The 16,232-nt window shown below is 35.4% G+C and overlaps 1 protein-coding gene across 1 annotated transcript in view; it reads right to left on the bottom strand.

The window, feature by feature from the left end:
• Positions 1-5,364: 5,364 nt before the first annotated feature.
• The window catches only part of LOC113959167 (rapamycin-insensitive companion of mTOR-like), a 121,316-nt gene continuing 110,448 nt past the window's right edge, over positions 5,365-16,232 (bottom strand). The window contains 8 exon segments of the mRNA XM_027668003.1: positions 5,365-5,439; positions 5,604-5,742; positions 6,669-6,792; positions 7,540-7,692; positions 9,435-9,554; positions 11,027-11,111; positions 12,417-12,591; positions 15,033-16,053. Coding sequence (XP_027523804.1) covers positions 5,365-5,439; positions 5,604-5,742; positions 6,669-6,792; positions 7,540-7,692; positions 9,435-9,554; positions 11,027-11,111; positions 12,417-12,591; positions 15,033-16,053 — 1,892 coding nt within the window.

The following is a 16,232-nucleotide window of genomic DNA, read 5'->3' on the forward strand; positions in this document are numbered from 1 at the left end:
GGGGGGAGAAAAACGGCGGCAGAAGCAGTCCAACAAAGAGTTGTGACTGTGAGCCAAGACGGGTTTCTGGTCAAAAGACTGTGCAAAGGAATTCCAGAGAACAAGAGAAAATAGCAAATGAGTAGCAAATATGGCATGGGCCAGACCAAGAGACGCGGAGATGTCCAACGGAAAGAGAGAGAGAGTTGGTTGGAACCAGTTCTAGGGTAAGGACTAAACTAAAAGCCCTTAGAACTCTTTGATCCCGGGGAGGAGGGGTGGAAATCCCCAAAGAAGTCTCCAGAGAGTTCGTCCCCGGGGGCTGGAACCTTCACGAAGCAAGAGCAGGGGATAAAGACTTTAACCCCTTGCACTTTGTGCTGCAGACGTGGTGACACAGGTGTTCCCCCAAAACCCCCAGTAATACCATTGGACAAGGTGACTAAGGAGCGAGAAGTGGGGGCAGAAGAAAGAAGAATTCTAGCTACGACAAATCGAAACTACTGCCTTAAAGATAAGAGACACTTCCAAGTGCCGCAGAAATTAATTTGGAAGAGCTGTGGCCTGAAAGTGAAAAGACTTCTTCTTCTTTCTTTCTGGACTTTTTTTGAAGGAAAGGAGAGACGGTCTATGTATATATATTGTTTCACCATAGGAGAGAGAGTTAAAATTGTTATATATATGTATATATAAAACGAGAAGATGCAAAAAGGAGTTCCAGAGTCAAAGACACATCCTCATGGAGGTACAGTCAATGCTCCACTTTATTCCAAAAAATACACACATTATCCAGGGTCCTGCTGGGTTCACACGCTCTCGCTATATCTTTATTCCCTCTCCTCCCAAGGCACACGCTCTACCCTTTATCAGGCCCTCCCCTCATCTCCAGGTTTCTCACACCCTGGATAACATCCTCCTTCCTTGTTTTCCTCTATGCAGCTTTCTGATATCTGCTGCTCAAGGACACACATCTGCTGCTGAAGAACACAGGTCCCCACCATCTGGCACGCAGGTCAGATTGTGCAAGCAGGCCTGAAGCAGTATGTTATGTCCTGCATCATCTAAGATTCTCTCAACATATATATGTATTATAGTATTTATTGTGTTAGTAATAAATTGTAATATAATTCCCTTCCCCCATACTGAGTTGTGCCTGTCTGAAAACTTCTCTCTCTCACATTAGAACAAATTGTGGAAAAGCTTTTGAAATTAACTTTTGGGAATTTTTTCAAACCACCACAAGCTCTAACAAGGCATAGTTTCCTACAGCTGACCTGCTGTTACTGGGGCTTGGCTGCAGTAATTTAGCCCAAGGAGTAAATGAAGGAGTGTATGTAAAGGGGGGTGATTGTAGCCAGTAGTGCCTTCTTGATAGTAGGGTGAGACACTTTGGTCTGGTGGGAGTTCCCACCTAGGCTCTGGCAGAGGCAGCTCCCTTGGTCTTATCCTGAGGAGATTTTGCACTAATGAAATTTCATCATCTTGAAGAAGGAAACGGTTTGCTTGGCAATGTGATGAGAAGTTAGCTCCTCTTTATCTATCTCTTTCTGATGTTTCACAAAATTACCTGTAGCTGTTAAAGTCGGAACGACCAAAACGACACATATATCAGACGTAGTCCAGGTGTAAGGTGATCAGGAAGCTGTTTATTGCTCTCAAGTGTTTCTTTTATACTCTTTGCATACAACACAATTGGTTAAAAGTCTCTAGTATAGCACACTGTGCTTACTGTCATTGGTAATACAGAAGACACTGTGCTTACTGTCATTGGTGACCTTAGGACACTGCACACTGTCATTGGTGATATTATATACATTTTGATTGGTGACCTTAGGTCTCGGCTGCATTATGTTTGTTCCGTCCAGCATTGGAGTAGTTGTTTACATTCCTCTGCAGCCTTCTCAGGGATATACTTTGATCTGGTCAACATCAATTGCTTCATTGATAAGTGCCAGGGTGCTGACAGACCTGCTGTCAACCCCGACAATTACCTGTTTCATCAGAGTCCCATTCTCTCTCACCAGTAATTTCATCAGGACTTTTCCAAATATCACCATCCCAGTCCTCAGGTAATACTATAAATTTTTGAATTTTCCTAACATCCGGGGGGATTTTAATAATGCCAATTCTAATTTTTCTTCCAAGGTTTATGTTTTTTCCTTGGATTCTTTTAACTGCTGTTTTAATCTGTTGTATTGATACTGTAGAAACAGTTTTACGTGTTTTCTTTCTTTTATTTCATCTCTCAGATTATTAGTTACTTTTATAATTTTTTCTCTCCATTGCCATACAGCCTTTAAGCATAATCCTAGGGCATGACAAATAATACCTTTTCCTTTTTTATCCTTCAGTGATCCCCTTTTCTTATCTATTTCTCTTGTATCTTTTCCCACTCATACCAATTATCCACTGGCCAAGGATTATCAGTGTTAATGTGTGTCCTGTACCTCCATAAATATTTTGTTAAGCCTTTAGTCTGTTTCTCAAAATCGTTTGCTATCCTGCCAACTATGCCAACTTGTCATGGGGGAGTGGAAAGTTTAGACAAAGTTTATTAGAGAAGCCCTCTTGTTGAGCTACTAGGTGCAGAAAGGACCCCCTTGCTTTCTGCACTCCTTCTCAGAGAGGAGCCTGTATGCAGCTGGATCCAATCTTAGCCTCAGATTATGTCAATGGTTTAAATTTAAGGAATTATAGAGGTGTCATTGAACTACTTTTGTCCCACAGGTTTTAATGATGGAAAATCAGATATATTTTTATAAAATTAATTCTTTATTATGACAAATGAACAGACAAAAGATCTTAAAAAGAATTATTAACTACACAGTGTAAAAGCTAAAAATTATCAGTAGAGTATAGCATAAAATAGTATAGTGCACTATATCAAAGCAATTATATTAAAGGAATTGTATCAAAGCTAACAAAAGGAAACAATCATTAAGTAGAGATTGATGTAACTCACCCTACGATGGTCATGGGCAGATCTCTCTTTTACTTAACCCCTGGGGAGTAACCATGAAAAGGCATCCCTGCTTCATGGGAGAAGCTCCACATGCTTCAAGAAAGTATGTGGAAGAATCTGCCATATGGAAATTGGACTGGGCTTTTATAGTTATAAAGTGATAGCCAGTCACATTTCTCCAGGCTGGCCAGCAGCTTATCTGTCAAATCTTGCTTCAAAAAGTAGGATGTGTGTTTGCAGTTTGGTGAACCAGGCTGGTTTTAGCATAATTCAACACTAAAAGTAGAACCATGGCACCACCAGTGACTCACCACAGATAGATTGGACTGTTTGGATTTTCTGGCCAGATTCTAGGTCAAAACAGATAACCCTTATCAGGGCAGAGCATCCTGCTACAACATCTATCTTACATTAACTATTGAATAATTTCAAAACTGAAAACTGTTTATTTCTGTCACTGTTTATAATTCAACTTTCACATCTATTGTCAAAATGCTAATACCTAATGTGCAAACATCACATAATGGAAAGTGATTAATCCTCAGAATCAATACTCTAAATTTTTTAAATAGGAATAGTGTACAAACTATGAAACTATTTTTATAAGACATCTTACAAAGTATTAATGTAAAATCTATTTTTAACAAAAAAAGTTTATTTGGAAAGCTTCAGGTTGTTCTAGTGAATTAGTAACTTACAAATATAAATAAAATTCCAACCCATTTCTAGTGCTGAGAGATAAATATGAGACCAGAACAACTACAAGAAGTTTAAGTACATTTTATTAAAAACGCATCCCTTTGATAAGACTATGCTTTAGGAGGCTTTTAATGCCCATTAACATGAACTGTACACACCATACAAAAAAAAAGGAAAAAACCCCACAAAAAATCAATTGTGATTGTCATTTTGGTTTTACAGAAGCATTTCTTTCTTATGACCAGAAGTCAAATAGTTACTGGTGTGGTATGTTTTCAGAGCATTTCAAACATGTCTTGACACAGATATATTATTTGTTTCACTCACCATGAAAGCTGAATCGCCTTCTTTTTGCTCCTTTCAGTGGGAACTCATGAAAAGATAGTCTCAGGAACTAAATTTGACTATGAGCAGCAACTTAGAGATCTATTCACCTATATGTAAATCAAAGGGTAATCCCTTCTATTACTGGCATTCTAACAAAGGCGGTCATGCTATGTATATATATTTGCATACATTTATATTATTTTAATATAAAGGCTTCTGAGTCTTTAGATCAATGATAAAAGTGATGGGGATTCTTACTTCTTTTTTTAAGCTTGCAGTCATTAATTTAGAAACATCACTAGTAACATGATAGACACAACTATTTTAGTCATTATCAGTCACTGTATCATGTAACTTTTGCAACAAGTCTCAAATATCAATATAAAATTATAATTACTGTTGCTTCAAAATTTGCTACTTAAGGCTTTTCACTATAATTAGTATTATCTGATACTTGATCACTAATCCATTGAGAATTCAAATCAAGCCTTTGGGTTTTTAGAAGGTTGTTTCCATGGAACTTGGAAAACACTCATTATATCTTCTCACAAAAGCAGCAATGATTAAATGTCTAAGTTTAGTTTACACAATATTAATTTATCTGGTAAAATCATGCTTTTTAAAGGTTTTTAGTTAAGAGTAAGACCAACATTCATACTATATGAGCATGAATATAGAAACAATTTGATTTCAGCATTTTAAGTTTAAATAATTTGTTATTTTTAAATCAAACTGTGGTGAAAATCCTTAACTGGTTCTGATAAGATACATGTACATAAGTGTAATGAAATTGGAGAGACTGCTAATAAAATTAATTACAAATATAGTAATATTAAAATAACTAATAGGAAACCTTAGATTCACAGAGGCATTTCTTTCTGTTTGAAGTTACAACCCCCCAAGCAGTGTTATAAACAGTATAAAAATCAACAGAGGACGGCAAACATTAATCCCCCAGTGTCCATGATTACAGCACGGCTCCCCATTGCTGGCAATGGAATGCATCCTTATCTCTCTGATTCCTAGCATCAAGGGTTTAAAAAGCAAGGCATCATTCTGCTTCTCTGGAACAGAATTGGAAGTCAATGCATCTTGTCCTTTTTTTAAAATTTTTAATTTATGGTAGAAAATTAAATGAAAGTTTGCAGAGGTGTTCAGTGCTCTGCTCTTGCCTATACTGGTAATTACTATTATTAAAACTATGGTAATGTTTAATAACTTCCCAAAGGGCACAAAAGACTCAGGCAGTAATAGGTTAATTTTCAGTTCAGTCTTCAGGTACCAGTAGCTTCTGGAACGGTTTAAAAAATGATGCTCTGAAGCTTTTTATCCAGACAATTGGAGGTTGTCTGAGGATTTCAGAAAGTCTATATGCAATGCAGTGCAAAAGACAGAGGTCAGGTCTCAGTTGATGTATCAATTACTGGTTGTTTTGTTGGTGTTGCTAAAATAGCCTCTGCTTCTTCATGCATCTAAAAGAAAAAGATAGATGAAGTATTAATATAATCAGAGATTTTACTAGAAAGACATCATAAAATGGTTTCCTTTAAGAAATATCTGAAAGCATTCAGAACAAGAAACCTGCACCCAGCTGCCACATTTTGGTGCATTCAATGCATCTGAACTCTCAACTTACTTGTAAGAACTGTACATCTTGAAATAACTCCTGAATGAACCTTCGAGATGAAAGTCGAAATGTACAATTTGCTAACAAGAAGGACACCTCAGAGTAAAGGCATATGTCATCAAATGCTTGGGGATACTTCTCCTTAATTCTGATGAACAGGAAAAACAAAATTTTAAAAGTCTTGATCAGATTTTCATCATATTTTTAAAAAACTGCTAAAATTAAATTTTGATTGTCATCATTAACAAAGTAGAATTCTTCAGTAATAGGCATTATACATTCTGGATCTGATTAAGCAAGAAAATCGGAACAGACAGCATTATTTTATACCAAACTGGAAGAAATCCATATTAAAGAGATAGAACATATAATTTGAAAGTTGTACAAAAACTCCGAGATCACCTAGTCTTAAAATAATGGATGAAGAAAGAGAACAGTATATGAAAGAATAGGCATACACATGTACAGCAGTAATAAAAAATATGAAAAGCTAACTTAATTACCTGCAAGCATTTTTAAAACTAAAACGAGCATTTCTGCATGTTTTTTAGCAGTCATATGTCAGTTTCCAACAACACTAGCCCAGAAACCTACATTTTGTATTATAATGTGTGGTCCCTGGATTTATATTCCTATATCTTAACGAGTTTCTATAAATTAATTCCAGTAGTTGTACTCTTGCTTAAAAAAAAATTATGTTTCTCAAGAAGTTACTTTCAGATTGTTATTCTGGTTATCTGATACATATTAATTGGCACAAACAAGAAAAAATAATTATTTATTTTTTAAAGACACATGATATACTGGGTACATAATGAAACATCACTACAGTTGAATTACTGATTTAAAAAATAATGGGGAAGAGTAAGAAATTAAAGACAGAATAAACATATTAAAAGGAAAAATCTTTGCTTAGCTTTTACATTATGTTCAATCATCCCCAATAATCCATAATAATACCTGCTTGATGATTTTTTTTCAGAAATCAGAAATAAGGTGAATCACTATCTCAAAGATCTTAGAAAATACATACAACTAAATGTTGCTAAGACATCTGAGATGTATTTAACTTATGTCAGGAGTCCAGTTTCATGGCCCTTAGTTCCTACTGAACTTCTCAAATTGATTACTAAACGTAAGACTTCTTTCCGCAGAAGTATACTGCACACTGGTGTATTCTCTGGGATTGATTTTACTCCTGAAAAGAAAAATTCAACAGTATGGAGTTTAAACAGGATAGTCTTTGATTGTGCTAATCTAGGCCACATAAGTCTGTTTTAGCATTACATACACACACAGAGATATATATTTATGTACATATTCTGAACTACCAACAAACATTCCCATTAAAGTTAAAAAACCAAAACCAAAAATATTAATTTCATGAATTTTAACATGGAAATATTGGAAAAAAAAAGGTAAACTAGCATTTCATAAATGCTGTGTGACAATTACAGTGCTGTCTCTATCGCTAAATCATGTTGCAAACTGGGGGATTACCTGCTCTGTTTTTATCAGATACTGGCAAAGTTAGCAACCAGCTACTTCATAAGAAATAATAATTCAAAAACATGAGCAAAAAAAAATGTCTTTCTCCTTACAGAAATTCAGTCATTTTTTAAAAGACCTTTTTTTAAACTAACACCATTGGGGGGAAAAAGGCAATCAACTTGATTGAAATGTTGGATACAGAGCTGCATTTACATTACCTGCAAAAATCCTATAAAGCTAAAGTGGAACAGTTTGAAAGTGTGCCATCTGCCAGTCATTGATAATACAACCACCTTCCTGAATAATGATTGGGCATATAAAGAGGGTGTTTTTTTTTTAAATAATGAGCATTACTTTGCTGCAGAATATATAAATAAAATATTATTTTTCCACAATACCAAAAAATTTCTTCAAGAATAATAGTCTGTAATAATCATAAGGCTTTCAAACTTACCTAGTACAAGCTCTGTACTCTTGGTGCTGTTAGCTGAACCATGGGATACTGCATCACTACAGTCTGAAATTCCAGAAAATTTGGAGGAATGCACATCTAAGTGGTTGTGTATGGTCTGCCCACACCAGTCAGTATATGGCATGTCTGAAAAATCTCAGAGAAATGAGATGTTGCATCTTTGTTATTCACACTTTTCCTCACTTCAAATGTTTACCTTATTTTTTAACAGTGTTAAGTATGCAAGACACTGATGCACTATGTACGGCAACTATTAGCATATAAACCAGTTGGAAACTAGATGTTTGATTTTGGACAGATCATACTCAAAATGTCTAAAAATATATATTTTATTTTTTTTTAATCTTATACGTGAGTGAAAATAATCAACTCTTAAGCACTGGCAGAAGTCTAAAAAATGTAATCTCATATAGAGGTCTTATGTAAAACAGAGCATGGATATATTGATAGCATAATAAAGATGCTCTTGCATATGCACAAGCTTTTTGCTCATACAACTGTCACAGGTCTTGCAGAAAGGGCTCTGACTTCATCAACAGGAAGATCTGACAAGTAAGATTCTTCTGGGAGGTTTCACTCTCCATAGCCTTTGACATTTTGGATGTAAAGAGATGAATCTAAAATCCAAGCTTTTAATTGTTATGCAGTTAACAGAACCACAGAAAAACAGAGGCCTGAATGGACTCCTGGAGATCACCTAGTTCAACCCCTTGCTCAAAGAAGCGCTCACTTCAAAATGAGATTAAGTTATACTGAAAAGTTTTTCCCTTTATGTTTAACTGGAATTTCCATTCCTATAGCACATGTCCATGGTCTTCCATCCTTCAGCTTTGTGCTTCTGACAAGAGCCTGGTTCTGCCTCACCTGTAATCCCCTCATGCTAATTGAAGACTACAATTAGAATTTTGTTTGCTATCTCTTCTCAATACTGAACTTGAACTCAAACTCAGCTCTCTCAGCCATTCCTCACATTTTGTGTATCATCTTCTGTTAGTTGTTTAGTCTTCTACCCTAATGCCTGCCCCAGGAATGTAAACATGGGGCTGCACATGCTTTGATGAAGAGGAAGATGATGAAAGAGGGGTCCCAAACACTCCCAGACTCAATTCCCGAGGGGGTGTGCCGAGGGGCGGAATGGGGCAGAGTCGGGGGGTGGATGAACAAGGATTGGATGGACATCATTAGAAAATTGTAACACCTGAGCCAAAAAGCACGTGCATGGGTTTTGTATTCCTGGAGCCTGTAGGCTCATTAAAACTTCTGCTCTCTTATCTCCTTACCTAATTTGGCCTGGAGTCTTTTTTTTCCCTGGATCTTTTAGGCAACAATAGCACTTGTAAAATGATAAGGACTCCTACTTAGCAGAAATTGGAATTTGTATTACAGGATTATCTTTTCATTGTAGACATTGTAAAAAGGCATGTACCTGCAAGCTCTGCAAAGGAGGTTAGTAAAAAAATCATTCTGAATCTGATCTGCATCTCAAAAAATGAAGAAAGAAGACTAAATCCCAGAAGTTACAGCTTAACTTCAACAGACTCCTCAATCAAATTTCCTTTGCTTTGTTTTATGGTACAGACTTGCTTTGAAGTCAGATTTTTCATTAGTTTGACCTTAAACCTCAGGACATTGTTTTGAGGTTTATATTTTTATTATCTTTTAGAAATATTTAACTATTAACTAACACCACTAGAAAGAGACCATAGAAATACTACTGGTTACATAGTGATCTTATTAAGGAGAATTAATTTCAAGGTCAACATTTAATCCCAAACAAAAAAAACAAAGAAACCTTTACAGATTCATCAACTTTAAAAATAAAAAAAATTCAATATTTTCATTCAGTTTTATCACACTTACCCACAAGGAACACTAACCTGTATGACTATATAAAGAGCTCACTTTGTTGTTAGGTTGTTAACCCAGTATTTGAATGCAGACACAGTAAAGGCAGTTCTCATTTGTGTGTTCCTGTAGCCCCGTATCATCTGTATTTTCTAAAAACTGAGAGGCATCTGAATGGCTGGTATTCATTATTTCTGTGAGACTGATCTGCTGTCAAAGCATCTGAAAAGGACTCTTGACAATGTCACTTGTACCTGATGGAAGACCTATAGATTAAGCAATTAGACATCAGAAAAAACAAAACCACACAAACCAACATCTAATAAATCACTATTTCAATTAAATTTCCCCTTTTAAGCCATGAGGGATATGTGCATGAAGATCTAGAAACTGGTTTTGAACAGCTAAGCTCCCATGATTTATTAGCATTTGGGAAATAAACATCACATTTTAGTATCGACTTATCATATATAACAAAACATTACAAAGGACAGAATTCAAGCTCTAAACACACATACTTGTAAGAAGATATGTGGTAAATCCTGACATTATATCAAGATTAGTAATACTGGAAATGTTAATATGTTATGATTTTTCATAGTTTCAAACAAGATTAGTGCAAGTATATACCAGATGTGACATATGCACCAATGAAAACAGAAACACAATTAAAAAAACCTACAACTTAGTGCCTGTAATATGATAAAACAAGATGCAACAATGCAGAAACAAGTCGAAGACACTTTAGTGGCAGGCTCTTCCCTGGGTGAAAAATACCAACAAATACAATTTTGAACAGGCATTATTTTACACTGAAACTTAGTAAACTATAGAAACACACTTTCAGGGAAGTAATCTTTATATATTACATTAACAACACAAAAGAAAAAAAATCAGTAAAATGTATCTATTTGGATGTTCAAAGTGCTTGTAATAAAGTTCCAGTTAACTAAGAAGCGAGACAACATCTATCCTATACTACTTTACAAACAGCATCAATGTTTCTTTTTCAGTTGTCCTACTGAAAAAATACATATTGATGCCCTACAGATTTCGGACTATTCTGGAGTAAAAAGAAGTGCATTGCAGAACAAGCCAGGCATTACAGAGCACTTGCAATTTTCTTCTACCATGTTCCATCACCTCTGCTGACCAACTGTCACAGAAATATCACAGAAAAACAAAATTTACTTTCTGAAATACACATCTAACACCTTTATTGGTTGCTATAAATTCACATGTGATCAAAGGGGAGTCAAAATATAACAGCTAAATATATATGTGTCATACATATTTTATCTTCCCTTAAATTTTGTTACTTTTTTCAATGCAGTATCACTACCAGTCTTTAATTAACATTGGTTCATATTATAATCAAAGATATGTAGATTTTCCTTCTTAGTTTATTAGAGCTGGATCAAGCTTTGAAGCAATACCACATTACCTTGAACTACATAAACCAGGGAATTAATAGCCTGCTATCCTGAATCCAGAACACAACTTTCAAAAATTAACAGCTAAACATAACCTTTTCTGTAAAGAAAAAGCAACAGATAAAACCTGACACCCCACCCAATGTACACACAAATAGTAGAAAGGTATAGAATACAAACATAACCGATACCTTCTGCATCAGGTGCAAAGACCCTAGCTCCATGGTCGTCAAAGGGAGGTGTGGTTTTCTTTTGGAAATATGGAGTTTCCTTCACCTGGGATATTCAATTGAAAGTTAAAGTTAGCACAGGTGATAATTATATACAAAGAAAAAATAAATACTTTTTATGAGCAAATAAAATGTTGTCTATTTTTTACTTCAGGAAAAAGATATAATTGGAAGAACAAATTAAGAATGGGCTCCTGAGTAGTAAAGAAAAACCAAGGAAAAAACCATACATTTGTGGATGAACATTTATTAAGCAAGGCTTATGAACAGCCAGTAAATGTTAAAACAATGGTGACAGGCTGCAAGGAAACCAGTGACCCACAAGTGGCTATTACTGATCTGCCCACAATCACTACAACACTGGAGACCTCAAGAAAGTAGAGCAAAATCAGCCAGGACATCTAACATGTTGCCTGTAATATGTTGTCTGTAATATCTTGCAGAGTCAAGATGTGTCTCAACTCTACAAAAAGAGTTGAGAGAAAAGACGTGAGGCAAAATAAACATGCCATAAAGACAGTGGATGAGATAGAAATAAAATATTCATTTCAGAAAGGGGAAATAGAAGCTATGATGGAAAATGTTGCCTTTGTTCTAGCTTTAGTAATTTTTTGAGATAAGTAAGAAATTAATTTATGTTTGAAAGGCAAAGACTAAGTAAATCAAAGATAAGGAAACCACTGCTTTACCTTTGACATAGGCCATGTTCTACTTCTGATAATTAGGTAAGAGAATATTAAGCATTTTGATGCATCAGTTAGTTAAAACACATTCCCATCTAACAAAGTAGAGAGAGGAAGGCAATTGCTAAGACACTTAAGATAATCTGTTTTAACTTTAAAAATATATCTTTGAGGGTAAGCAAATAATATAATTTAATGCTATGATGATAGATATGCAAATAAAATAATATTAAATCAAGATCATGGTAGCAGAAATCATGGTAGCAGGAAGTTTATTGTGTGATTATGCACATCATTTGTGATTGATCAATGAACATATCAATTAGTTGGCTAAAGAAATATTAGCAAATGTCCACAGACTATGCTAATTTTAGTATAAAAGCTAGCTGTCAACTAAAAATCTTATGACAGCATATTTATGCTACCACTGTTTAACATATTTCTAACCTAGTCTGTGTCATTATTTGCCTAATAATACAAAACAGACTAGTGATTTTCTGTAAACAGGGTTAAAAAGTAACTCTTGTTCTCCAAAATGCATTCCTTGGAAATACCACATTCTGTTTTCCTCATTTCTGTAGATATAATCTATTCTGATGATAATGCAACAGTTGACTACTTTTCAGCATGAAGCTGCAAATGAATCCATTAAGTTATCACATACATACCTGAAATATTTCATTGATATCCACTGGGAGAGCAAGGCCTATGTAATCATCAGAGCTACCATAGGTAGCATTAGAAACCATGGAGCAAACAGAGGAGGAACGCTGAAGTGTGTTTTGGTTAATAGGACTTAAATCTTCTTTATCTAATGAAGCATAACTTAAAGCTTTTGTGAACCTATAACATTGAAATAATAAATCACAATCTTGATAAATCTCTCATTCTGGCACATTACAAGTAAGGACTGCTGAGACAAAAACTATCCTCATCTTCCCACTGTAGAACCTACAGCTTATTACTCTGTCCAATTACAGCTATACGCTCATTTTTTTTGTTCTGTTTCATGTTGCACTGCATGGTTTGGCAGTTCCTTGAATAGAAATTTGTGATTTTTCTTTTTAAAGTCCTGGGACAGGGACTTGAAAGATCGCAGGATGGAACTTCTGCTTAAGGGGTTACCAACTCTGTAAAAACACAAATTTTCTCCAACTTACCAGGCTTCAAAGATTTACAGCCCAGACATAGTCAGTAAAGATTTAGGGTTTTAAAGTGCTAACAGAGCTTGAGCCTGTTAGGTACCAGAGTGCGAACAAGGAACATTTTTTTCCTGTATTCTGAAAGAGTCACCACTCACTGGGTCACCCAAGCATGGAAGAATTTACTTCCTAATAAAAAAGACACTCCTTAGGAACAGTAAGTTTTTATTATATTACTGCATATTAGTATACATTGGAAGGTAAGTAGAGTGAACATTTTATTTCTTGAGCTGAACTTTTTGCCCTGAAAATAATTTTCTATCATTTTTTTGGTTTAGATGGGCAATTAAAATGTCTTCTCATTCTTGACATCTTAACAGATTTATATCCAGGTAAAAATAAATTATTACGGTCTGACTATTAGGACATTATTATGTAATTATTCTATAATTACTCTCAATATAAATATATATATATATTAATCCTAAACATTTGTCCCTGTTTCTCTTGGAAAAGTTAACAGATATATCATTAGTAGTGATAAACAATGATAAGTTTTCATGAAATCATGTCTGAGAGTGATGGGGTGAGAGCCATGATAAGGATTTGAGACATGCACCTTAACATTTTTGGTTGGTCTTTAAAGACAGGTGAAAAATTTAGCCTCACAAAATAATGTGTGAAAAAAACCAAGCTTTTTAACCTTTTGAAAGAATGGAACAACTAGAAACATCAATGAAGTCAATTTACAGTTGGTACTTGCTATGAACACCTGAATTTGTGAATGAAGCATGAATCAAAGAAAATTTTCTGAAAACCGACAGAAGACAGACTGCCTTAGAAGACAAAAAAGCACAGAATATTTCTTTCCAATTTATTTAAACAGTAGTTAAAGACAATATTTATCTGGAATTAATAACATACTCTGAAATTTAAAGGACCACAATTATTCAGTGGAGATAATCAGCTGTAACCAATAAGAAAAATACATATATTAGTTAAATTTTAATCTTTCCAATTAATTACATCAGTAACCAAGACAATCTGATAATCTTTTGCAATATGTACATCTGCAATTTTTTAGTCTTCTCAAAGATATGCACACTCCAGCCATTTCAGTTCAAAGTTAAACAGGTCAGCTCAAATCCTTGCACCTAACCACTGATAAGAGAGATCATGAACAGCTAAGCATCAAGAATACTGTTAGTATTAGACTGCATGCTGAGTCTCAGGATGAAAGTTCCACCTCCCTGCTCAGGCAGGGTCATCCCAGAGCATGTGGCACAAGATTCTGTCCAGATGGTTCTGGAATATCTCCAGTGAGGGAGAGTCCATACCCTGTCGGGGCAATCTGTTCCAGTGCAGTCACTGCACAGGAAAGAAGTTCTTCCTCACGTTCAGGTGGAACTTTCAGTGCTTTCAAAACTTTCAATACTCATCTGAAAATCCAATCCACTAGCTAAAAACTGATTTGTAAGGAAAAGTTTGGAAAGTAGAAGAACTTTTAAGAGAAAATTGTTAAGCACTGTCTGTAGCTGCTGGGAAGAGTGCCAATGTCATGAACTAGATATATAACTATCCAAATAGTCTTCAGAGGAGTTAATATTACTCAAAAATAAAGAGGTGACATTGCAGTCTAAAAATAAATCCTATGAGTAAAATCTTTGTTCTGCTGTAGCTAAGAAGCCAAACTCACATTCACATCAGTGGTACCAGTATCTCACCACTGGCCTCAGTGCCACAATGGAAAGTAATATAGCATATTGGCGGGAGTCTGTCCTAAAACCTCACCAACCGACATTGAGAAAATGTCCAAAATACACTGTAATTGTATTTAAATATTTTTAAAAAAGTTAAACAGGAAGCAAATGGAATAGAAGGAAACATACTCCTTTATCACTAACAGAATTGAAGGGACTGAGGACAGCTATGAAAGTTGGACCTCTCTGATAGCATTTACAAAGTTCAGACTTCTCATTAGCCTATTCTCTTCCTAATATTGGAACTCCTTAGTAAAGTTATGAATCATCCTGCAACAACTGTCACTTTTAGATGAAGTTAGAAAAAAATATTAGAAATATACTTTTCTTATTTAATTGCTCTTATAGCTTTCAAGTAAGAAACAAACACATAATCTCTTACCGTCTTGGGGTCAACTGAGAATCCAGGCTGCCAGACTTCATGGTAATAGTGTCAGTAAACAGCACATCCTTTGCTGGAGATGCCAGGGTTTCTGAGTGAGACATTGAAGAATGCATCCTCTGCTGTTGTAAGCGTTTCAAAGTAGTATAGCCAAAGGCATCTCGAGAACTTGTGTAGCTAAACTTATAGTCAGCAAGACTTTTTATTGTAGCAAGAGAAGGAGCCTTAAGGGACTGGGCACTTTGAGGAAGTGTATGAGAAGACCCTGGCAGTACCAGGGAAACAGAGTGGGATTTTGAGAGATGCAGGTGGTTAGACTGTGGTGTTGAACAGTGACTTGGTTTAACTGTTTTTGTGCTTACCACAGTACTCAAACTTCCACAGTTAGTATCTATGTTTGTAGTGTCCACACCTACAGTCTCCCTCGAAGGACTAGAGCTCATTGAGTTTATGCCACTTGTTGTGCTATCTGTATTAAAACTTAAGCTATGACTCTTAAAATGTGTTTGTGTAGTACCATCTCCTATTAGCCTTTCTCTGTTTGTGCTTTCCTGGTGAACTTTAAGACCTTTTGTCAGCTTCAGATCATTTTCTCCAACACTTGGGGTACTATCAGTATCTTCCATGTGTTTACTTTCAACAAAAGAAGTTTCTAATCCTAAAGTCCGGATTTTAGGAACTCTAAAACCATGGTTGAATTCTTCCCCAACAGGAAATCCTATGCTACTGGGAGGTTCTGTTACAGTACGATGTCGCCTCAGGTCTGATTTACTGTCAGATGTCAGCTTTCCTCCTTTCGGATCACTGCTACTTCTATATTTTTTATTAGGTAGAGTAAGAGAGTTCAGAATACAATTTTTCACAAGTCTGCTAGAAGAAAAAAAAGGAAAGGGACTATGGTCTTTGTCCTTTGAAGGTCCAGGTCTGTCATAAAATATTTGTTCTGCATCTTCAGTAATACCTAGGAAAAACATACTAGTGAAAGTACTACCAAAACGGTCATTCTCCATGATGAACATACCTGAAATTACATGAGACTTTGTCACTGAAAATTAACATTTCTTCAAAGTGTATGAACTATGTTACAAAAAAGTAAGCAATTCTATGAAAGCTACAATGGGAGACTACGTGTTTTACCATAATTTTAAACATTTTTTTCTGCAGAACTTAGTACTGCAAATTAAGTATCTTCAGGAGTAC

The sequence above is a fragment of the Corapipo altera genome, unplaced genomic scaffold, assembly GCF_003945725.1.
Source record: "Corapipo altera isolate COAL_440 unplaced genomic scaffold, ASM394572v1 61063, whole genome shotgun sequence".
In the NCBI taxonomy this organism is placed as follows: domain Eukaryota; kingdom Metazoa; phylum Chordata; class Aves; order Passeriformes; family Pipridae; genus Corapipo; species Corapipo altera.